Source organism: Sapajus apella, unplaced genomic scaffold, assembly GCF_009761245.1.
Source record: "Sapajus apella isolate SASKATOON/1434 unplaced genomic scaffold, GSC_monkey_1.0 scaffold36, whole genome shotgun sequence".
Lineage (NCBI taxonomy): Eukaryota > Metazoa > Chordata > Mammalia > Primates > Cebidae > Sapajus > Sapajus apella.
This window is the reverse complement of record NW_022436976.1, coordinates 29,178,806-29,202,932: the sequence shown is the minus strand read 5'-3', so window position 1 is coordinate 29,202,932 and position 24,127 is coordinate 29,178,806. Positions and strand designations below refer to the sequence as shown.

At 37.1% G+C, this 24,127-nt stretch overlaps 1 protein-coding gene across 5 annotated transcripts in view; it reads right to left on the bottom strand.

Annotated features, from left to right (window-relative positions):
• Nucleotides 1-200: 200 nt before the first annotated feature.
• Nucleotides 201-24,127, bottom strand: part of FYB2 (FYN binding protein 2) — a 116,137-nt gene continuing 92,210 nt past the window's right edge. For 3 of the 5 annotated variants that reach the window (XM_032296858.1, XM_032296860.1, XM_032296859.1), the window contains 5 exons: nucleotides 13,611-13,694; nucleotides 10,689-10,782; nucleotides 1,496-1,652; nucleotides 1,354-1,387; nucleotides 201-1,038 (listed from right to left, as the gene is read on the bottom strand). In XM_032296858.1, the coding sequence (XP_032152749.1) occupies nucleotides 1,017-1,038; nucleotides 1,354-1,387; nucleotides 1,496-1,652; nucleotides 10,689-10,782; nucleotides 13,611-13,694 (391 nt within the window). In that variant the 3' untranslated portion in view covers nucleotides 201-1,016. Of the gene's footprint in view, nucleotides 1,039-1,353; nucleotides 1,388-1,495; nucleotides 1,653-3,138; nucleotides 3,144-10,688; nucleotides 10,783-13,610; nucleotides 13,695-24,127 lie in introns of all 5 variants that reach the window. The other 2 variants (XR_004274665.1, XR_004274666.1) reach the window with 2 other exon arrangements.

The following is a 24,127-nucleotide window of genomic DNA, read 5'->3' as shown; positions in this document are numbered from 1 at the left end:
ATAAAGAACAAGGCCATGGAAACATTCCATCATGCTTGTGAAGGCCAGAATCATTCTGCTTAAAGAACTGAGTGAAATTCTTCAGTTTTTCAGTGCCGAAAAAGCCACTTAAACATTTGAAATGATTAAATGTGTATGTAGAATTTATTTCTTATTGACATGCAGTTTAGCTCTTTAAAAAAAACAAACAAACATTACAGTTCAGCTTTTAAATTTTTATTTAATTCCATATAAATGAAAGTACATAAGAATGCTATTATTTGAACAGGTATTTGGGCATAGACAAAATAATGCCAATTGTTCTTATTTTGGACACAAAGATGTTTTAAAGTAATATAGCATATATATTATTTTGTTAAGTACGTTTGGGCCCTTCTTAAAATGATGGGTAAGTTTAGGAATAAATTATTCTTCAGCAGACTATTCCCAAAAGAAACCAATGTGGAACCGTATTCATGTAAGTTAATTTTTGTGATAAAGTAAAAGGACAGGTATACCTTGATTTTTTTTTTAAAGACTGAGCCATAATTACTTTAAGATTATACCTTAAACTTGACTATTTAAAAGCACTTGGTTACGCTATTTACTGTTCAGAATTAAATTATTCCAAATTTGAATGCACAACATCTAGAAATTGCAAACGCTCATGTACTAATATTAGAAGCAAACTAACCATCTGCACAACTGACTAGGTGCCATAAGGCATGATTTCTAACTTTGGCTGTGGCTCATTAAATAAGTGCTCAAATGCTAACACATACTGTTTCACATTCTCTTGAACTGGCAGTGAAGTAGATACTGAAATAGACATTGAAAGATAACCTTTTAGGAGTGAAACCAACATCTAAATGTTGAGGATTTGTTTTTATTTTTCTCTTTTGAGTTCTGAACGAAAGTTTCCACAGATTCCACCATCTCAAAATTTAGACATGTAAACTGAAACTGATGTAAGGCAGGACTAAGATCTTAGGACTAGTTCTCCCTTGTGCAGACCATAGCATTTGATCTTGATCTTTCTAAGGTGACCAACTTTGATGCCTGAGAAAAAAGAAAAATATGCAAACATTTTAAAATATGAAACAGTGAGTGAGAGATATCTAGGGAATTTCTGATCTAGTTTAACATGTTTGTGTTCCTTTAAAATGTTTATAAAGCTGTGCAGAGAAGTTAGATAGCATACTCAGGAGACACAATAATAAAATCTCTCCCAACGTAATCCTTATAGAATAGGGTACTGCATGTCTAATTTTTTAAACTTCCTGAATTTCAACAGATTCGGTAGTCTCTTCAAACAAATGTATACAACAGTGTGTTAAGAACTCATGATGTAAAGCATAAAATCAAACCACTTACTTGAAATCTAGATGTTCAATGAGCACATATCCATCTATAGAAACAAAAATCACTGTTAATTTGAAAGTTATAGGGAAAATGCTTTAAGGTTTTTTTAAAAACAGTGATTGAAATGTTATGAAAGATAAGCAAATAAACTTACATTTGCCTTTAGAATTACGACATATCACTAGATTTTGCTCAGTGGTATCAATGACTTCCAGTTCTTCTCCAGGGGTTATTGGCAAATCGAATATTCCATTTCTTGAATTACTTGAACAGGCCACTGCTGTGTTGATGACAATAATCTCTTTGTCATACTGGAATGAGAAATTACTGATCAGACCATTCTTGCATAGTTATGTTTTATAACAAAATTAATGGAGGATATAATATAGTAACCTCAAAATAAACTCAAGATACTATTGACTAGTTAAATAACACATACAGGAATAGAAAATAGGAAGGTGTGCAGTTAAAGGAAAGTCTTTTAAGAAAATAATAGTATAATGCTGCAATCCCACATTTGTTTAGTATGATTATATTTTCAAACTGTTTTCACAACCATTATTTTTTCTCTCAAATCTTCTGTTCAAATTATTTTTAGTTCTGGAGTACATGTGCAGGATGTGCAGGTTTGTTACATGGGTAAACGTGTGCCATATTGTTTACTGCATCTATCAACCCATCACCTAGGTATTAAGCCCAACATGCATTCGCCATCCTTTCTGATATTTCCCTCTGCCCACCTTATCCCCGGACAGGCCCCAGTGTGTATAGCCATTATTTCATTGGAATGAGCCCTGGTGGATGAGGTTGTAACATAAGTATGAATTAAGCACCATGGATGGTAGCTAACTGTTCCATTTACCTACAAACTCAGAAAAGAAGTTAAAAAATTTTACCTACAAACTCAAAAAAGAAGTTAAAAAAAAACAACAAAAATAATAAAACCTCTGTGTAGTGCCTTAGAGTTTATAATATTCTTATATACTTATCATTTCTAGAGGACATTCTTTCCATCCTTTTTCTCTGTGTGAGCTTATGTAAATATAGCTACAATACATGTTATTTTAAAGTAGTGGGAATTGGCTGTATCTAACTGGGGGCAATTCCCATTCTCCTTTTGTATTCATAGGCAGGCAGGCATTTTGATAAAAACTCTCAAGAAATTCAATTCCTGACCATGGGAATCTTTTCCTGAAAAATTAGCTGGCATCTACAGTACATCACCTTCTAATGAACTGAAATCTGTTGACCACAAATAAATAGTTCCAGAATATGCAGCTTAGATTATAGATACCAACTTCTCCAAATTAGGGTGACCAAATATCTCCCTTTGCCAAGGACATTGTCTTTTTATAACTAAGGTATCTATCTATAACTTTATGATTAAGAGTGCCTCCTTCCACTCTTAGAAGTATCCTGTGTTTGGATGATAAACTACAAGATCAACTTATACCAAATGAGATCAGATCTACAAGACGGATTTTTCTTTCACCTAACAAAGTAATCGCTTCCTTACTGGCTTTCTTACCCTTTCCAGGTCATTGCTCACTGTGAATTCACAGTGATTTCTTAAAATACAAATCTGATTAGGTCACCCTTCTATTTATAAGCTCTAAAAACTCCTTATTGCTTTCAGGATGATATCCACACTGCTTAGCTTGAGATTCAGGGTCCTTTGCATACTGTCATTCCCCATCTCTCTATCTTTGTCCCCTTTATTGAAGCTACATCAAGCTACATGACAATCCTTGAATACATGCTATTTACTTGAAATACTCCTTTCTTTTTTTTTTTTAATTGTACTTTAGGTTCTGGGGTACATGTGCAGATCATGCAGCATGCATAGGTACACACATGGCAATGTGGTTTGCTGCCTCCATCCCCCCATCACCTACATCTGGCGTTTCCATGTTATCCCTTCCCGACCTCCCCGCCCCTCGCCGCTGTCCCTCCCTTGACCCCTCCCAAACAGACCCCAATGTGTGATGCTTCCCTCCCTGTGTCCATGTGTTCTTTGTTAAACACCCACCTATGAGTGAGAACATGCAGTGTGTGATTTTCTGTTCTTGTGTCAGTTTGCTGAGAATTATAGTTTCCAGATTCATACATGTCCCAACAAAGGACACAAACTCATCATTTTTTAAGGCTGCATAGTATTCCATGGTGTATATGTGCCACATTCTCCTTGTCCAGTCTAATGTCGATGGGCATTTGGGTTGGTTCCAGGTCTTTGCTATTGTAAACAGTGCCGCTATGAACATACATGTGCATGTATCTTTATAATAGAATGATTTATAATACTTTGGGTATATACCCAGTAGTGGGATTGCTGGGTCGAATGGAATTTCTATTTCTAGGTCCTTGAGGAATCGCCACATTGTCTTCCACAACGGTTGAATTAGTTTACACTCCACCAACAATGTAAAAATGTTCCTATTTCTCCACATCCTCTCCAGCATCTGTTTTCTCCAGATTTTTTAATGATTGCCATTCTAACTGGCATGAGGTGGTATCTCAATGTGGTTTTGATTTGCATTTCTCTAACAATGACTGATGGTGAGCATTTTTTTGAATGTTTGTTAGCCTCATATATCCTTTTGAAAAGTGTTTGTTTGTATACTTCCCCCACTTTTGGATGGGTTTGTTCGTTTTTTCTTGTAAATCTGTTTTAGTTCTTTGTAGATTCTGGATATTAGCCCTTTGTCAGATGGGTAGATTGCAAAAAATTTTTGCCATTCTGTTGGTTGCCGGTTCACTCTAATGATTATTCCTTTTGCTGTACAGAAGCTCTGGAGTTTAATTAGGTCCCATTTGTCTATGTTGGCTTTTGTTGCCAGTGCTTTTGGTGTTTTAGTCATGAAGTCCTTGCCTACGCCTGTGTCCTGAATGGTTTTGCCTAGGTTTTATTCTAGGGTTTTTATGGCATTAGGTCTTATGTTTAAGTCTTTAATACATCTGGAGTTAATTTTAGTGTAAGGTGTCAGGAAGGGGTCCAGTTTCTGCTTTCTGCACAATGGCTAGCCAGTTTTCCCAACACCATTTATTAAAAAGGGAATCCTTTCCCCAGTTGCTTGTTTTTGTCAGGTTTGTCAAAGATCAGATGGTTGTAGCTGTGTGGTGTTGCCTCCAGGGCCTCTCTTCTGTTCCATTGATATATATCTCTATTTTGGTACCAATACCATGCTGTTTTGATTACTGTAGCCTTGTAATATAGTTTGAAATCAGGTACTGTGATGCCTCCAGCTTTGTTCTTTTTGCTTAGGATTGTCTTGGCTATCCAGGCTCTCTTTTGGTTCCATATGAAGTTTAAGGTGGTTTTCTCCAGTTCTGTGAAGGTCATTGGTAGCTTGATGGGGATAGCATTGAATCTGTAAATTACTTTGGACAATATGGCCATTTTCACGATATTGATTCTTCCTAACCATGACCATGGAATGTTTCTCCATCTGTTTGTGTCCTCTCTTATTTGAGTAATGGTTTGTAGTCCTCCTTGAAGAGGTCCTTTACATCCTTTGTTAGTTGTATTCCTAGGTATTTTATTCTCTTTGTAGCAATTGTGAGTGGAAGTTTGCTCATGATTTTGCTCTCTGTTAATCTGCTATTGGTGTATGGGAATGCCTGTGATTTCTGCACATTGATTTTGTATCCTGAGACTGCTGAAATTGTTTACCAGTTTAAGGAGATTTTGGGCTGAGATGATGATAGGGCCTTCTAAATATACAACCATATCATCTGCAGATAGAGACAATTGACTTCCTCTTTTCCTAATTGAATACCTTTTTTTTTCTTGCCTAATTGCTCTGACTAGAACTTCCAATACTATATTGAATAGCAGTGGTGAGAGAGGGCATCCTTGTCTAGTGCCAGATTTCAAAGGGAATGCTTCCAGGTTTTGCCCATTCAGTATGATATTGGCTGTTGGTTTGTCGTAAATAGCTTTTATTGTTTTGAGTTATGTTCCTTCAATACCTAGTTTATTGGGAGTTTTTAGCATAAAGCACTGTTGAATTTTGTCAAAGGTCTTCTCTGCATGTATTGAGATAATCATGTGGTTTTTGCCTTTGGTTCTATTTATGTGGTGGATATGTTTATAGACTTATGTATGTTATACCAGGCTTGCATCCCTGGAATGAAGTCTACTTGATCGTGATGGATAAGCTTTTTGATGTGCTGTGGCAATCGGTTTACCAATATTTTATTGAAGATTTTTGCATCTATGTTCATCATGGATATTGGCCTAAAGTTTTCTTTTTTGTTGTTGTTGAGTCTCTGCTGGGTTTTGGTATCAGGATGATGTTGGTCTCATAAAATGATTTGGGAAGGATTACTTCTTTTTGTATTATTTGGAATAGTTTCAGAAGGAATGGTACCAGCTCCTCTTTATACATCTGGTAGAATTCAGCTGTGAACCCGTCTGGACCTGGACTTTTTCTGGTTGGTAGGCTATTAATTGCTGCCTCAACTTCAGCCCTTGATATTGGTCTATTCAAGATTTCAACGTCTTCCTGGTTTAGGCTTGGGAGGGTGCAAGTGTCTAGGAATTTATCCATTTCTTCCAGGTTTACTGGTTTATGTGCATAGAGTTGTTTGTAGTAATCTCTGATTGTAGTCTATATTTCTGTGGAATCAATGGCGATATCCCCTTTATCGTTTTTTACTGCATCTATTTGATTCTTCTCCCTTTACTTTTTTATTAATCTGGCTAGCAGTCTATTTTGTTGATCTTTTCAAAAAACCAACTCCTGGATTTATTGGTTCTTTGAAGGGTTTTTTGTGTTTCTATCTCCTTCAGTTCTGCTCTGATCTTAGTTATTTCTTGTCTTCTACTACCTTTTGAGTTCTTCTGATATTGCTCCTCTAGCTCTTTCAATTTTGATGATATGGTGTTGTTTTTAGATCTTTCCTCGCTTCTTATGTGGGCATTTATTGCCATAAATCTCCCCCTAGACACTGCCTTAAATGTGTCCTGGAGATTCTGGTATGTTTTGTCTTTGTTCTCATTGGTTTCAAAGAACATCTTTATTTCTGCCTTCATTTCATTGCTTATCCTGTCGACATTCAGGAACCAGTTGTTCAGTTTCCATGAAGCTGTCTGGTTCTGAGTTAGTTTCTTAATTTTGAGTTCTAATTTCATTGCCCTGTGGTCTGAGAGACTGTTTGTTATGATTTCCATTCTTTTGCATTTGTTGAGGAGTGATTTACTTCCAATTATGTGGTCAATTTTAGAGTAGGTACGATGTGGTGCTGAGAAGAATGTATATTCTGTGGATTTGGGGTGAAGATTTCTGTACATGTCTATTAGGTCTGCTTGGTCCAGATCTGAGTTCAAGTCCTGGATATCCTTGTTAATTTTCTGTCTTATTGATCTGTCTAATATTGACAGTGGAGTGTTAAAGTCTCTCATTATTATTGTGTGGGAGTCTAAGTCTCTTTGTAGATCGTTAAGAACTTGCTTTATGTACCTGGGTGCTCCTGTATTGGGTGTGTATATATTTAGGATCGTTAGCTCTTCTTGTTGCATTGATCCTTTTACCATTATGTAATGCCCTTCTATGTCTCTTTTGATCTTTGTTCGTTTAAAGTCCGTTTTATTAGAGACTAGGCTTGCAACTCCTGCTTTTTTTTTTTTTTTTTTTTTTTTGCTCTCCATTTGCTTGATAAATCTTCCCCCATCCCTTTATTTTGAGCCTATGTGTGTCCTTGCATGTGAGATGGGTTTCCTGAATACAGCACACCGATAGGTCTTGACTTTTTATCCAATTTGCCAATCTGTGTCTTTTGATTGGGGCATTTAGCCCATTTACATTTAAGGTTAATATTGTTATGTGTGAATTTGATCCTGCCATTTTGATGCTAGCTGGATGTTTTGCCTGTTGGTTGATGCATTTTTTTTCACTGTGTCGATGGTCTTTACCATTTGGTACATTTTTGGAGTGGTTGGTACTGGTTGTTCCTTTCCTTCTTTAGTGCTTTTTCCAGGAGCTCTTGTAAGGCAGGCCTGGTGGTGATGAAATCTCTGAGTAATTGCTTGTTCGTAAAGGATTTTCTTTCTCCTATGCTTATGAAGCTTAGTTTGGCAGGATATGAAATTCTAGGTTGAAAGTTCTTTTCTTTAAGGATGTTGAATATTGGCCCCCACTCTCTTCTGGCTTGTATGGTTTCTGCAGAGAGATCCACTGTGAGTCTGATGGGCTTCCCTTTGGGGTAACCCGACCTTTCTCTCTGGCTGCCCTTTACATTTTTCCTTCATTTCAACCCTGCTGAATCTGACGATTATGTGCCTTGAGGTTGCTCTTCTTGAGGAATATCTTTGTGGTATTCTCTGTATTTCCTGGACTTGAATGGTAGCCTGGCTTGCTAGGTTGGGGAAGTTCTCCTGGATAATATCCTGAAGAGTGTTTTCCAGCTTGGATTCATTCTCTCCATCACAATCAAGCACACCTATCAAATGTAGATTAGGGCTTTTCACATAATCTTGTATTTCTTGGAGGCTTTGTTCATTTCTTTTCACTTTTTTCTCTGTTCTTGCCTTCTCATTTCATTGCATTGAATTGATCTTCAATCTCTGATATTCTGTCTTCTGCTTGGTCGATTCGGCTATTGAAACTTGTGTATGCTTTGTGAAGTTCTCATGCTGTGTTTTTCAGCTCCATCAAGTCGTCTATATTCTTCTCTAAGCTGTTTATTCTAGTTAGCATCTCATCTCACCTTTTTTCTAGGTTCTTAGTTTCTTTGCAGTGGGTTAGCACATGTTCTTTTAGCTCTGAGAAGTTTGTTATTACCCACCTTCTGAAGCCTGTTTCTGTCAATTCATCAGATTCATTCTCCATCCATCTTTGATCCCTAGCTGGTGAGGAGTTGTGATCCTTTGGAGGAGGAGAGGCGTTCTGGTTTTTGGTATTGTCATCCTTTTTGCATTGGTTTCTTCCCATCTGTGTGGCTTTATCTACCTGTGGTCTTTCTGGTTAGTGACTTTTGGATGGGGTTTCTGAGTGGACATCCTTTTTGTTGATGATGAAGTTATTTCTTTCTGCTTCTTAGTTTTCCTTCTAACAGGCCCCTCTGCTGTAGGACTGCTGAGGTCCACTCCAGGCCCTGCTTGCCTGGGGATCGGCTGCAGTAGGTGCAGAACAGTAAGGGCTGCTGCCGGTTTTCTTCTGTTATCTTCATCCCAGAAGGGTACCTGCCAGATGTCGGCCTGAGCTCTCCTTTATGAGATATCTCTTTGGGTATATGGGGGTCAGGGTGATGCTTGAGGAGACAGTCTGTCCCTTATAGGAGCTCAAGTGCTGAGCTGTGGGCTCTGTTGTTCAATTCAGAGCTGCTGGGCAGGTACTTTTAAGTCTGCTGCAGTGGAACTCATAACCGCCTCTTTTCCCAGGTGCTCTGTCCTAGGAAGGTCGGCTTTATTTATGAGTTCCTGTCATGCTGCTGCCTTTTTTCATAGATGCCTTGCCCCACACAGAGTAGTCTAGTCGCAGTCTGTCAGCAGAGGTGTTGCTGAGCTGCCGCAGGCTCTGCCCAGCTGCTGTGTGAACCGCCTCGGTAGTGGTGGTCGCCCTTCCTATTTTTGTATTTTTAGTAGAGATGGGGTTTCTACAAATAATTCCTATTTGAACCCAATCAACTTTGGTTCAAATAGGAATTATTCTATTTTAATGAACTAAATCAGGAATGTACCCAAATCTCTCATAATCACTATTAATGAACTAAAAAAGGAATGTACCCATATCTCTCATAATCACTGAAATCAGTGATTATGAGAGATATTAAAAAATATTTTATGCATGTTTACAAAACACTAGTCTTATAGTGCTCTACACATGGATATAAAGATGAATAAATAACCTTTGTTGTCTAGGAGCTCATAGTTTAATATGATGAACATGTAATTTCAATTATGTTAATGTGTGATAAGCTATAGGTAAACAGAAGAAGAGTAATTTATTTAATTAGAATGTTTAGTCACGCCTGTAATCTCAGCACTTTGGGAGGCCGAGGAGGGTGGATCATGAGGTCAAGAGATCAAGAACATCCTGGCCAACATGGTGAAACCCCATCTCTACTAAAAATACAAAAATTAGGTGGGTGTGGTGGCACGCGCCTGTAGTCCCAGCTGCTCAGGAGGTGGAGGCAGCAGAATTGCTTAAACCCGGGAGGTGGGGTTGCAGTGAGCTGAGGTGGTGCCACTGCACTCCAGCCTGGTGACACAGCAAGACTCCATCTCAAAAAAAAAAAAAGAAGGAGGTTTGGGCAAGTCTTCCTGGAGAAGAGAAGATGAGAAGATGCCTTGACTGGGGCTTGATAAATGAACAAGAGCTAGTCAGATGGAGAAAAGTGCAAAGGTGTACCAGATAGTTGGAATAGACCAAGGAAGCACTTAGAGGGATGAAATAGCAAGACAAAGATAGAGGAGGTTCATTCAAGGGACAGAACTCTGAGCAGTTTGTTGCTGAAGTAGAAGGTGCAAGACAAAGAGTGGCAAGAGATAAAACTAGGAAGATGGGCAAAGGTCAGGACATAAAGAGCTTTCTATGCCATGTTAAGAACTCTATCCTTCAACCATTTTGCAAGGCGGAATGTTTGAAAAATTTTAGGCAGCATAGTGATTTAGACAAATTTTATGAGCAGAATGCACATTTTGTCTATCTCAATCCAGTGTCTAGTACATGGAAGGTGCTCAAATATTTCGTAATTAATAATCCTCACTTTGACAATCTGTGAAATCAGGGAAGTTTGAGCTTTTAAAATAATGAAAAAATGTTCCATGGACTCTTAATAACAGAATAAGAAGGCAGAAGGCTTCAGATGCTGCATCATTCATTTGCTCATTTTATTTTTCATTTGCTTGTTTATTTAGGCATTCATTTACCAAACATTATTCGTATAGTTTTATGTCAGGCCCTGGGGAACAAATTTGAATGAGACAGGGTTTCTTCTTCAAAACAGACCCAAGAGATTAATTAGTTCAAGATTCACACATGCACACATACAAATGCTTTAATACAACTAATCAGTGTTATAAAAGATTTGTAAACTAGATATACAAAATATGCTGAAGGAGTAACTTAACCTGGACGAGGTAGGGAGGAGTGGGTGACATTTGAACAGAGCCTTCAAGAACAACTTAGGAGTTTTTTCAGGAAGAAGGAATAGCATGTATAGACATGACAATGTAGATATGCATCAGGAAAAAATAGAAATGAAATCCTGGCTTTTTTTTTTTTATCAAATATTATGTCTGTATCTCAGAGAGCCAAAGGCACAGCATACTTCCAGAATTTTTTTTTTAATGAAAGCTCCTAGCTATTAATATTGCTAATTTTTACCTTCAGAAGAGAACATACCTTAAATCTTTCTCTAAAGAGTTTTTCTTCTCTTTTCATTCTGTTCTTTTCTAAGTTTTGCCCCTTGGTTTTGAAGAAATTCCTAGGAGAGAAACTAGCAAGAAATGTGCAGGTAGGTAAAATGCACAATAATAAAACTCTAAGTTTCTGAGACTACAAAGTCACTTCATTTCAGGATAAATTTCAGGTATAATTTATGTATATAATTTTATATAAAATAATACATATACAAAATCATGCATCTGTATTTATATGTACACAGACAGGTATGTATGTTCATAATACAAACACACATATTTCCGTTAGACTAAATTGTCAAACTGATCAGCATAATACCAATTGCTTTTCTCTTTAATTAAAAAATATTTTTGATGGCAAGATAACTTGGAATAAAATCACATTGGTTAAACAAATGAAGGTAAACAAGAAACTTATCTGAATGAGACCTAGAGACATAACTTTTTTTTTTTAAAGGGAACATTTAACATTTATAAATGTTCCCATTCACCTTCAGATTATTTAATGGAAACCAGTAAGAATGAGTAAGCAGCTTGCTTTGTGTGGTTTTCTAAGTTGTTAAACCTAATTGGGGATCATAGGTCTACATGGCTCAATCAAAGCACTCTCCAGTTTGCTGAATGATTTGGATGATGAATACCATTAAGAAAATAAAGATGCCACAAAGCATGTGCAAAAATTTCAGCACATAAAAGTAAATAACCCTAGAGAAGTATCTGATTATTCTCTTACTCCTCTCTCTTGCTCTTCACGTGAGATTTGGTTTTTCTTTTTAGCAGTTTAATATATTAACAGAGGTAAAAAAGCCAACCAAGTCCTGTCAGTTTTATTCCAAAGTGTCTCCGACATTTATTTCCAAGATTATGGCCACTGCCATATTTCAGATTATCACTACTTACTGCCTGAGACACCATCTTCATCTTACCTCTCCTTCCTCAAATCCATTGGCATAACCGCCTGCAGAGTCATTTTTCTAAAAGTTATGCCCTCTATTGCTTAAAACCTTTTGATTTCTTTCTACTGCCAATAGGATAAAGTCCAAATTCATTAGCAATTTATTATCTGGGCTGATCTACCTTCCTAGCTTTATCAGCTGCTCTTTTCCCTGCACATATAATGTCTACTGGGATCATCTTAGAAAGTGAGCTATCCTTTTCATGCCGTTATACCTGGGATACTGCTATGGTTTGGAATTTAACTCCTCCAAACCTCACGTTGACATTTAATCCCCAGTGTTGGAGGAGGGGCCTAATGAGAGATATTTGGGTCATGGAGTTGTCTTCCTCCTGAACGGCTTGCTGCTGTCCTCAACTCTCATAGTTCCCTTGAGCCTGGCACCTCATTTGTTAAAATGAGCCTGGCACCTGTCTTGTCTCTCTTGCTTCCTTTCAAGCCATGTGATCCCTGCACATTCACCTTCACCTTTTGCCATGAATGGAAGCAGCCTGAGGCCTTTGCCAGAAGCAGATGCCAATGCCATGCTTCGTATACAGTCTCCAGAATCATGAGCTAAATAAGCCTCTTCTTTATAAATTATCCAGCCTCAGGTATTCCTTTATAGCAACATGAACAGACTAACACAGATACCCTTGGCCAAATTCTCTTTAAACTTGCCATCATCTTTGATTGATAAAAGACTAATAAAAGGGTTGAACTAATATAGAAAGCATTTCTTATTGGTAGAATACATTATGGTATAAATCACTTTAAAACGATCAAAGAGCATATAGAAATTGATACATCAATCTACAGAAATAACTAACCTTACTGTAATGTTTACAAATTTACTTGGTTCAGAATAAAAGTATACTGTTATATCACTGTGTTGTAAAAAAATAATAATAATAAAAAGGCACTGGAAAATCGTTTCCTAAGACAACTTATTTGTAGTTAATAATATACTAAAAAGCTTTTTTGGGGGAAGATAAAAAATATTACTAATAGTTGCCCTCTTGGAATTCTGCTTTGTTATGCTGTGCAAGTATGAAGTTTAAGACTGAAAGTTTAAGATGAACTATGAAGTTTAAGATAGAAAGTTGCTTTTCTAGTCTGTTAATACATCTTGCCAACCTGGAAAAAATAAATTACATCAAGTCTAAACCTAAAGAAAATAAACTTATGAGAAGGGCTACCCAATGCCATCCTCTGAGTCTCAGACGCTAATGTCTGGTTTCCTTTGCTGCACCCCAGTAGGATTTTTCTAACAGGTTTCCCAGAGCAGACAGACTACACAATGTTCACATCTCAGTGAATATTTAGACAAAGGTTTCCTCAAGTCATTTGTCAAAGAAAGTACCTCATATCCTGCCCCATGTCCTAGCAATTGAGAAGATGGGATCAGAGTGCAGTAAGTAACCACCTGCCTCAGTAAAAACATCCTCTCACAACCACTTGGGAACTTTAATCACATGAATGCAGGTTAGAAATGGACTCAGTAAGACATTTTCTTTTAAAATTCAAACACTAATTTTAGTCATAACTAGAATTGCATTTTACGGAAGTCAGTCTTACTATATAATACCTAGTTTCCTTTTTTCTCAAAGTTACATTTCAGTTCTAATTGGTGTTTTATTTACATTATGTCTTATGGGGGAAAGTTCTTATAACCTAAAATAAGACTGGGAATTTTTCATTGTTTGAAAATAGCTAACTTGAAATCTTTTCTTACTTCCTATCCACCAAAAATAGGGAGGAGGATGATGAAGATATATGTGTATGACAGTATTTGTATATCCTTAGTCCCTTCTAATCCTCTCAATTGCACTATGATGTAGGTGTTGTTATTCTCATTTTGTAGATGAAAAATCTGAGAATTATTTAATTACTTATCTAAGGCCACATAGCTAGTAATAGGTATAAATTGCAGCAGTTAAGCTATAACGTTAAGTGCCTCTGTGTTACCACCTTTCTGATTCTTCAGCACCGTTTTTCTCTTTTTCCTTTGGTATCAGAAACTTGGGCTTCCATGTTTTCAGTTTATCTTCATGTCTGAGGAGAAATATATATTTTGAGCAAGTAAATTAAGACTGAATTATGCATTTGTGGAACCATCAACACTTCATGGGCAATTATGTTTTACAAAAAATTAAGCCATCTAGAAATATATTTTGATAATCCTTGGAAAGGCCATATAGTAAATATTTTAGGCTTTGCAGGCCATATCATCTCTATGGCAACTCTTCAGCTCTTCTGTTGCAACTTCATACACAGAAACAAGTGGCAGGCCACATTTGGTCTTCAGGCCATAGTTTGCTGACCCCTGATGTCTGGTACTCCAAATTTGAAACAAGACGCAAGAGATTGGCCCGCTTATAATCACACTTCATCTCCTTTATGAGCCTCAGGTTTTTTGTTTTTGTTTTCGTTGTTTTTTTGCCTTTAAAATGTGAATAGTGCAACTGAACTCCACTGTGAAACAAGGCTAAGCCAACTAGCATGTAACAGTGATTCTGGGCAAACAGGATGCAGGGAAGGGAGAAGGTCTTTATTATAGAAATAATTAGTACTTTTTAGCATCTATGTGTCAGGTCTTATGCTAAGAGTCTTAACGTTTGTTAACTCATTTGGTTTTCAAAGTAAATATTGCAACAATCCTTTAAACTGATCACTAAGTTTTACAAGGAAAGAAATGATGGTCATAGTATGACCATTTTGGAAAACAAGTTGGCATTTTCTTATGAATCTGCATTCCCCATAATTTGCATTTTTCCCTTTTTAAGTATATCTTCTAGAAAAATTCTTGCACACATTAACAGAAACCATGAATAAGAATATTTGTGGCAGTATTATTTGCAAGGGCCCAAAAACTTAGGAACTACCACAATACTTACCAACAACTGAATGGATAAATGAATTGTGGTATATACATACAATGGAATATTATAGAACATTAAGATGAATGAAAGGAAAAATGAAATATTCTATTTGAATAAAATGCAAGGAAAAATGATTCTATTTGAATAAAAAAGTTACAGAACTCTATATACTATCTCATTTTCCTAATGTTCAAATCCCAAATGAAACAATATTTGTATCATACGTTTGTTAAAACCATCCTTGTTTTAAAGAAGGAAATGAAAACACCAAATTTATGAGAACAGTTACCTTGAGGAAAGGGATACATGATGTGTACAAGGGAAAGAGGCCAAGGTATTGTATTGCTTATACCTTGGCCTCTTTAACTGGTTATGTTCTAGTTCTTACGTTGAATGGTGGGTTCAGGGCAATTTGTTTTACCATGCTTTACTACTTTTATTGTGTCATTATTTACAACTTTTTGTTTTCTTTTGATTTTTACAAATGATTTTTTAAGAAAAAGAATTCATCCAGATTCAGTGGTTTGCACTTGCAGCTCCAGCTACTTGGGAGGCCGAGGTGAGAGGATTGCTTGAGGCCAGGAGGTCAAAGTGCAGTGTGCTGTGATCACACCTGTGAATAGCCACTGCATTTCAACCTGGACAACATAGCAAGACTCCCTCTCAAATGAAAGATAAAACGAATTTATTCTTTGCCTTAATTTGATATTTCAGGGTTCTCTTCCATCTTATGCCAAATTACATTTCCTGCTTGTAACATCACTTCCCTGATCATATATGCCTTTTGGTCCAACAAAACTTTCCAAACACATGTGTTTTCAATTTACAGTTGTCCACTCCTCCTCTTGCTTCTCCCTTTTCTCTCATCTTCTTTCGCTCTCGGTCTCCACCTGTCAAAATTTTACCTGTCTTTCCTGTTTCAGGTGGGCACAAAGATTTTTGATCACCTAAATAACAGTAATGTCTACCTATTCTGAGCTTCCAGATTACCTTGCACATTTTTAGAGCAGGTATTTGTTAATTAATTTATCAAATTATGTTTTGGTATTAAGCACATGGTACAAATATGAAAGCCACAGTCCGAGCCTCAAAGTGTTCCCAGTCTAGTAGATAAGAAAGTCAAGAAAACAGACCATTAACCATTCTGAGAAAAATGCCTTGATAAAAAAAGGAAGTACCAAACTTAAATTGATAAAGTCAGAGAGGGCTTCTTAGAAAAAAAGTAAAATCTGAATTCAGTTTTAAAAAAACGAGGGATAAAATAGCCAGGCCAAAAAATATGACTAAGTGTGTTACAAGTAGAACTATTCTTTTGTTCTTAAAGTATCACCTCCTTGAAGAGGCTTTCCCCAGCTATCAAAACTTTAATATACCTACCAGCACACACACTGTATTCACTCTCTTTCAAAAATATCCTGTTTCAAAGCAACCAAATTCCAATGTGTAATTATACAGTTATTTTTTATTTGTTTATTTATTGGTCTCTCTAGTCCCACGGGAATAGGAATTAAATCTCTTTTGTTCACTGCTTTATACCCAAAACCTAGCACAGTGCCGTGGCACAAAGGACCTGTTTAATAGATATTTGTTGAATGAATTGATGAAGTTGGAACAAATGTGAAGGCTTGGAAATGTTGGACAGTGTATCTGGTCTAAGGAACTCCAAGTATTACAGTATGGATGGAACACAGGAATAGTGGGTAAGCAGGAAGAACAGAGGAAGCTAAAGAGGTTGCCAGCGGCTGGATTATGAATAAATTTTATGTCTCCTAAGCAGTTTTGACTTCATTCTGAAAGTGATGGTTAACCACTACACAGCTTTAGCTGTTGGGTGGCAGGTGGTCACATTGTATTTAAGAAAGTTTAGAGAATAAACTGAAATGGAGGCAAGATGACCATTGAGTTGTAGTAAACTGGTTGAGAAACAGTAAGATTCTGAATTGTGGCTGTGCAGTGGGGATGGGAAAAGTAGGAACAGTTTGATTTATTGGAAGAGAGTGATGGGAAGGGAAGGGCACAAGAGGAGGAGGTGTTCCAGCCTGAGCAACTGTGTGTTTATTGAAAAAGTCACCAACATAGAGAGCAAAATAATGAAATTTGGGGCTCCATCTTCAGTGCACCCAACACTGAAGCTCCCAGATATATAAGGCAAATATTATTAGGTCAAAAGGGAGAGATACACCTCAATACAATAATAGTTGGGAGACTTCAGCATCCCACTCTAAGCACAGGACAGATTATCTAGAAAGAGAACCAACAAAGAAACATCCTATTTAAACTGCACCATAGACCAAATGGACCTAACAGACATCTACAGAACTTAATAGACATCTACAGAACATGTCACTCATGTTCTGTATAGTATACATTCTTTTCATTATTAATGGAATATTCTCCAGAACTGTCCATATGTTAGGGCACAAAACAAGTATCAACAAGTTTTTAAAAATCAAAATCATATTAAGTATTTTATCTGACCCCAGTGGATTAAAACTAAACATCAATAGCAAGGGAGACATTTAAAACGGTACAAATATATGAAATCGAACAACAAGCTTCTTAATAACCAATGGGTGAAGGAAGAAATTAAGGATGATACTTAAAAATTCTTTGAGACAAATGAAAATAGAAACACAACATGCCAAACTTATAGGACACAGCAAAAATAATATTAAGAGGCAAGTTATATAATAACTTGCAATAAATGCCTACATCAAAAACTACAAAGATTTCAAAAAACCTAATGATTTGTCCCAAAGAATTAGAAAAGGAAGAACAAACCAAATCCAAAGTTAGTAGAAGAAAAAAACTAATGAAAATCAGAGCAGTCATAAAATTTAGATAAAGTGCAAAAGATCAATGAAACAAAAAGTTGGTGTTTTGAAAAGAAACAAAATTGACAAACTAATACCTAGACTAGAGAGAGAGACAGGGTGAGGAGGAGAGGGGATGGGAGGGAGTAGGGGAGGGGGGGACAAGAGGGGAGGGGAAAAGGGAGGGGAGAGTGTAGAGGAAACTAGATGGGAGGTCAAGTTCAAGTAAATAAAGTTCGAAGTGAAAAAAGAGACATCACTTAGAGACTACTGTGAACAACTATATGCTAACAATTAAGAAAACCTAGAGGAAATAGCTAAATTCATGGAAATACACAATTTACTAAGATTGAACCAAGAAAAAATTAGAAAACTTGAAAAGGCCAATAACAAGTAATGAGGTTGAATCAGTAATAAAGAATCTCCCAAAAAAGAAAAGTCTGGGACTGGATGGCTTCCCTGATGAATTCTACTGAACCTTTAAATAAGAACAAACCAAATCCAAAGTTAGTAGAAGAAAAGAAGTAATGATCAGAGCAGTTTTCCTTTAAAAAAGAATTAATACCAAGTCTTCTCAAACTATTCCAAAACACTGAAGCAGAATGAACTCTTCCTAATTCTATGAGGCCAGCATAACCCTGATACCAAAAGCAGACAAGAATACAAAAAAGAAAAGAAAATTACAGGTCAATATCCCTGATGAACATAGACACAAAAATCCTCAACAAAATACTAGCAAACTCAATATGACAACACATCAAAAAGATAATACACTGTAATGTAGTATGATATATCCCAGAAATGCAAAAACATATTAGTGGGATAGATCCCCGAGTCCAGGAGGTTGAGGCTGCAGTGAATCATGATCATGCCACTGCTGCACTCCACCCTTAGTGACAGAGAAAGACCCTGTTACAAAAAAACAAAAGCACCTCACCCCCAGGGCATCCTTCCTACATACAACCAGGCTGTTCTCCCTCTGTAAGCTCACACACTGATCCCTGGGCTCACTTGGTGAGCGTATCCCCAGAGAGAGGGTAGGTGGCAGGAAAGAGCACCAGCCTGGGGGCAAGCCAGCCAGATCTCAGACTTACTTCTGTACTCAATAGCGTGGACAAGTTAGTAACTCTTAGCCTCAATGTTCTCATCTGAAACAATCTAAAATAATTTTTTAAATTAAAAAAATAGAGATGGAGCTCCACTATGTTGTCCAGGCTGGTCTCCAACTTCTGACCTCAAGTGATCTTTCCACTTCTGCCTCCCAAAGAGCTGGATTTACAGGCATGACCCACTGCACCTGGCCAATTGGGAACAATTCTAATCTATCATGGAGGGTTGCTGTGACAGAGAAGTATCAGGCTGGGAAGGTTTCAGCTCAGCTCATGAATCACTGGCTTCATCTTGTGAAGCCTGAAATTCTCTAGCCAGCACCCTTTCCATGGTCACATTGATGCCCATCAATCAGACCACCAGGAACATGCCTGCAGTCAACAAAGTTGGGTCATTCAACATAGGCAAATCAATACACATGAAACATCACTGCAATAGAATGCAGAACAAAAACCATATGATAATTTCAATAGATGCAGAAAAAGCATTTGTCAAAATTTAACATCCCTTCATAATAAAAGCTCTCAATAAATTAGTTATGGAAAGAAAATACCTCAACATAATAAAGGCCATATATAACAAACCCACAGCTAACATTTTACCTATCTGAGAAAATCTGGAAGGTTTTCCTCTAAAAACTGGAATAAGACATGGATGCCCACTCTCACCATTAGTATTCAACAAAGTACTGTAAGTTCCAGCCAGATCAATTAGGCAAGCAAAAGAAATAAAGGGCATTCAAGTGGGAAAGGAGGATGTAAAATTGTCCCTGTTTGCAGGCAAAGTGATCTTATATCTAGAAAAACCTAACAACTTTACCAAGAAACTATTAGAACTGATAAATTCAATAAAATTGTAGACTACAAAATCAACATATAAAAATTAGTAGCATTACTATACATGAACAATGAACTAGCTGAAAAAGAGATCAAGACGGAAATCTAGTTTATAATAGCTACAAAAAAAATAGGAATAATTTAGCCAAGGAGGTGAAAGACCTCTACAAAGAAAATGACAAAAAACTGATGAAATCAACTGTGGATGACATAAACAAATGGAAGGACATCTCATGTTCATAGATTGGAAGAATTAATATTGTTAAAATGACCATTCTACCCAAGACAGTCAACAGATTCAATGCAATCCCCAACAAAATGCCAACGCCACTCTTCACAGAAATAGAAAACACAATCTTAAAATTTGTTGGAATCACAAAAGACCCCAAATAGCTGAAGCAATTTTGAGCAAAAGAACAAATCTGTATACAGTACAGTACCAGACTTCAAAATATTTTACAAAGCTCTAGTAACCAAAACAGTATGGTATTGGCATAAAACAGACACATAAACCAATGGAACAGGATAGAGAACCCAGAAGTTAATCCATGTATCTACAGCCACCTGCTTTATGTCCAAGACACCAAGAAGACTCAGTTGGGGAAGAACAGTCTTTTCAATACATGGTGCTGGGAAAACTGGATATCTATATACAGAAGAATAAAACTGGATTTCCCCCCCATCTCTTACCCCATAGAAAAATCAAACAAAAATAGATCAAAGACTTTAAATGTAAGACCCAAAACTGCCCAAAGTAATTTACAGATTCAATGCTATCCCCATCAAGCTACCAATGACCTTCTTTGCAGAACTGGAAAAAAACACCTTAAACTTCATATGGAACCAAAAGAGAGCCCGCATAGCCAAGTCAATTCTAAGCAAAAAGAACAAAGCGGGGGGCATCACACTACCAGACTTCAAACTATACTACATGGCTACAGTAATCAAAACAGCATGGTACTGGTACCAAAACAGAGATATAGACCAATGGAACAGAACAGAGGTCTCGGAGGCAACACAACGTATCTACAACCACCTGATCTTTGACAAAGCAGACAAAAACAAGCAATGGGGAAAGGATTCCCTGTTCAGTAAATGGTGTTGGGAAAGTTGGCTAGCCATGTGCAGAAAGCAGAAACTGGACCCCTTCCTGACACCTTACACTAAAATTAACTCCAGATGGATTAAAGACTTAAACATAAGACCTAACACCATAAAAACCCTAGAAGAAAATCTAGGCAAAACCATTCAGGACGTAGGTGTAGACAAGGACTTCATGACCAAAACACCAAAAGCTTTGACAACAAAAGCCAAAATAGACAAATGGGACCTAATCAAACTCCACAGCTTCTGCACAGCAAAAGAAACAATCATTAGAGTGAATCGGCAACCAACAGATTGGGAAAAAAATTTTGCAGTTTACCCATCTGACAAAGGGCTGATATCTAAAATTTACAAAGAACTAAAACAGATTTACAAGAAAAAAACTAACAAGCCCATTCAAAAGTGGGCAAAGGATATGAACAGACACTTTACAAAAGAAGACATACGTGAGGCCAACAAACATATGAAAAAATGCTCATCATCACTGGTCATCAGAGAAATGCAAATCAAAACTACATTGAGATACCATCTCACGCCAGTTAGAATGGCGATCATTAAAAAATCTGGAGACAACAGATGCTGGAGAGGATGTGGAGAAATAGGAACACTTTTACACTGTTGGTGGGAGTGTAAATTAGTTCAACCATTGTGGAAGACAGTGTGACGATTCCTCAAGGACCTAGAAATAGAAATTCCATTTGACCCAGCAATCCCATTACTGGGTATATATCCAAAGGATTACAAATCATTCTACTATAAGGACACGTGCACACGAATGTTCATTGCAGCACTGTTTACAATAGCAAAGACCTGGAACCAACCCAAATGCCCATCGATGATAGACTGGATAGGGAAAATGTGGCACATATACACCATGGAATATTATGCAGCCATCAAAAACGATGAGTTTGGGTCCTTTGTAGGGACATGGATGAACCTGGAAACCATCATTCTCAGCAAACTGACACAAGAGCAGAAGATCAAACACCGCATGTTCTCACTCATAGGCGGGTGTTGAACAATGAGAACACATGGACACAAGGAGGGGAGCACTACACACTGGGGTCAGTTGGGGGGAAATAGGGGAGGGATGGTGGGGGGTGGGAAGCTGGGGAGAGATAGCAAGGGGAGAAATGCCAGATGTAGGTGATGGGGAGGAAGGCAGCAAATCACACTGCCACGTGTGTTCCTATGCAACAAATTTGCATGTTCCTCACATGTACCCCAAAACCTAAAATGCAATAAAATAAATAAATGGGAAAAAAAAAAGACCCAAACCTATACAACTATTAGAAGAAAACATAGGGGAAACACTTCAGGGCATTTGGTCTAGGAAAATATTTTTTGACTAAGATCCAATAGCACAGGTAACAAAAGCAAAAATGAACAAATGGGATTATAGCAATATAAGAAGCTTCTGCACAGTAAAAGAAACAACAGAGTGCAAAAACAACTTACAGAATGGAAGAAAATATTTACAAACTATTAATCTGACAGGTGATTAATGCCCAGAATATACAAGGAACTCAAACAGCTTAACAGAAAAAAAATGCAATTAAAAATGGGCAAATGAACAGACATGTCTCAAAAGGTGGCATTAAAATGACCAATAAACATATTTTAAAATGTTCAACATCACTAATCACCAGGGAAATGCAAATCAAAACCACAATGAGGTATCATTTCATCCCTGTTAGGATGGTGGTCATCAAAAAGACAAAAAATAACACATACTAGCACAGATGTGGAGAATAGGAAACTCTTCTTCATTCTTAGTGGGAATATGAAGTAGTACCACACCTATGGATAACAGTATGGAGGTTCCTAAGAAACTGCAATCTACCCTGTGATCCAGCAGTTCCATTGCTGGGTATTAATCCAAAGGAAATGAGATCATTTTATCAAAGTGACATCTATGCTCCCATGTTTATTGCAGTACTATATGCAATAGCCAACATATGGAATCAACTTAGGTATCCCACATCAAATGAATGGTAGAGAAAATGTGACATACATATGGCAGAGCACTACTCAGCCATAAAAAATAATGAAATAATGTCATTCGCAGCAACACGGATAGAACTAGAGGACATTATGTTAAGTGAAATAAGCCAGGAATAGAAAGTAAGCATGACATGTTCTCACTCATATATGGAAGCTAAAAGTTTGCTCTCCTAGAATTAAAGAGTAGAACAGAGGATGCTAAAGGCTGGGAAAGTAGGGAATAGGGAGAGATCTGTGGGATACAATATACAGTGAAATATGAGGAATATGTTCTAGTGTTCTATACCCCTGATATGGTTAGGCTTTGTGTCCCCACCTAAATCACACCTTAAATTGTAATCCCCACATATCTATGGAGGGAGGTGACTGGATCATGGGGGCTGTTTTCTCCATGGTATTCTCATGATGGTGAATGAGTTCTCATGAGCGCTTATGGCTTCATAAAGGGTTCTTCTCCCCGTCACTCTCTTTTCTCTCTCATCCACTGCCATATAAGATGCGCCTCTTCCCTTTCTGCCATGATTGTAAGTTTCCTGAGGCCTCCCCAGACATGCAGAACTGTGAATCAATTAAACCTCTTTCCTTTATTAATTATTAGGTATTTCTTTATAGCAGTGTATAAATGGACTAATCCAACTACCCTAAGATAACTACAGTTAACAATAACATATTGTTATTAGGTATTTCTTTATAGCAGTGTATTTCTTAGATATTTCTTTATAGCAGTATATAAATGGACTAATCCAACTACCGTAAGATAACTACAGTTAACAATAATATATTATGTGGTCTCAAATAGCTAGAAGGAGGATATTGAATATTCTCAACACAAAGAAATGATAAATGTTTGATGATGGATATGCTAATTACCCTGATCTGATCACTATACATTTTATGTATGAAAACATCACTATGTACCTGAAAAATATGTACAATTATTATATGTCAACTTAAAAATAACATCAAATAACAAAGAGATAACAAAAACATGGGAACCTACAGAAGTACTTTTTTTCCTTTGGAGGATGGCATAGTTCACAGTTTAAGATACAGAGAAGACAAATAATATAAGGACTTAACAGTATTCATTAGATTTAACAAAGGAGTTATTAGTGACCTTACCAAAAATAAGTTAAATGGTATAATAGGAAACCTAACTGCAGTGAGCACGGAAAGATGAACCATACCTGAGCAGAGGAGACTTTTATTTTTAACCAGTTGGTTAAGAGAAAAGGTATAAATAACAAGTGACTGGAGAAGGGGCTTAAGGATGGCTTTTTAAAGAAAAAACAAAACAAAAAAACAGGGCCTGGCTCCATTGCGCAGGTTCCATTGCCCCGGCTGGAGTCTAGTGGTGTGAGCTCAGCTCACTACAACTTTCACCTGGAAGGCTCAAGCTATCCTCCCCCCTCAGTCTCCTGAATAGCTGGGACTATAGGCATGCACCACTATGCCTGGCTAGTTTTTTGTATTTTTAGTAGAGATGGGATTTTACCAGGTTGCCCAGCCTGGTCTTGAACTTCTAGACTCAGGTAATCCACCTGCCTCAGCCTCTCCAGGTGCTGGGATTACAGGCATGAGCCACTGCATCTGGCCATCTTTTTTGATAAATTATAGTTGTTAGTCCTTGAATACAGAGGTTCTGTCAAATAGTGCTTGCTATCCTCCATGTTGTTGTGTACACTGGAGATAATTAAATAAATGTGTTGAACAGAATTTCAAGTCTAAATTCAAAGATA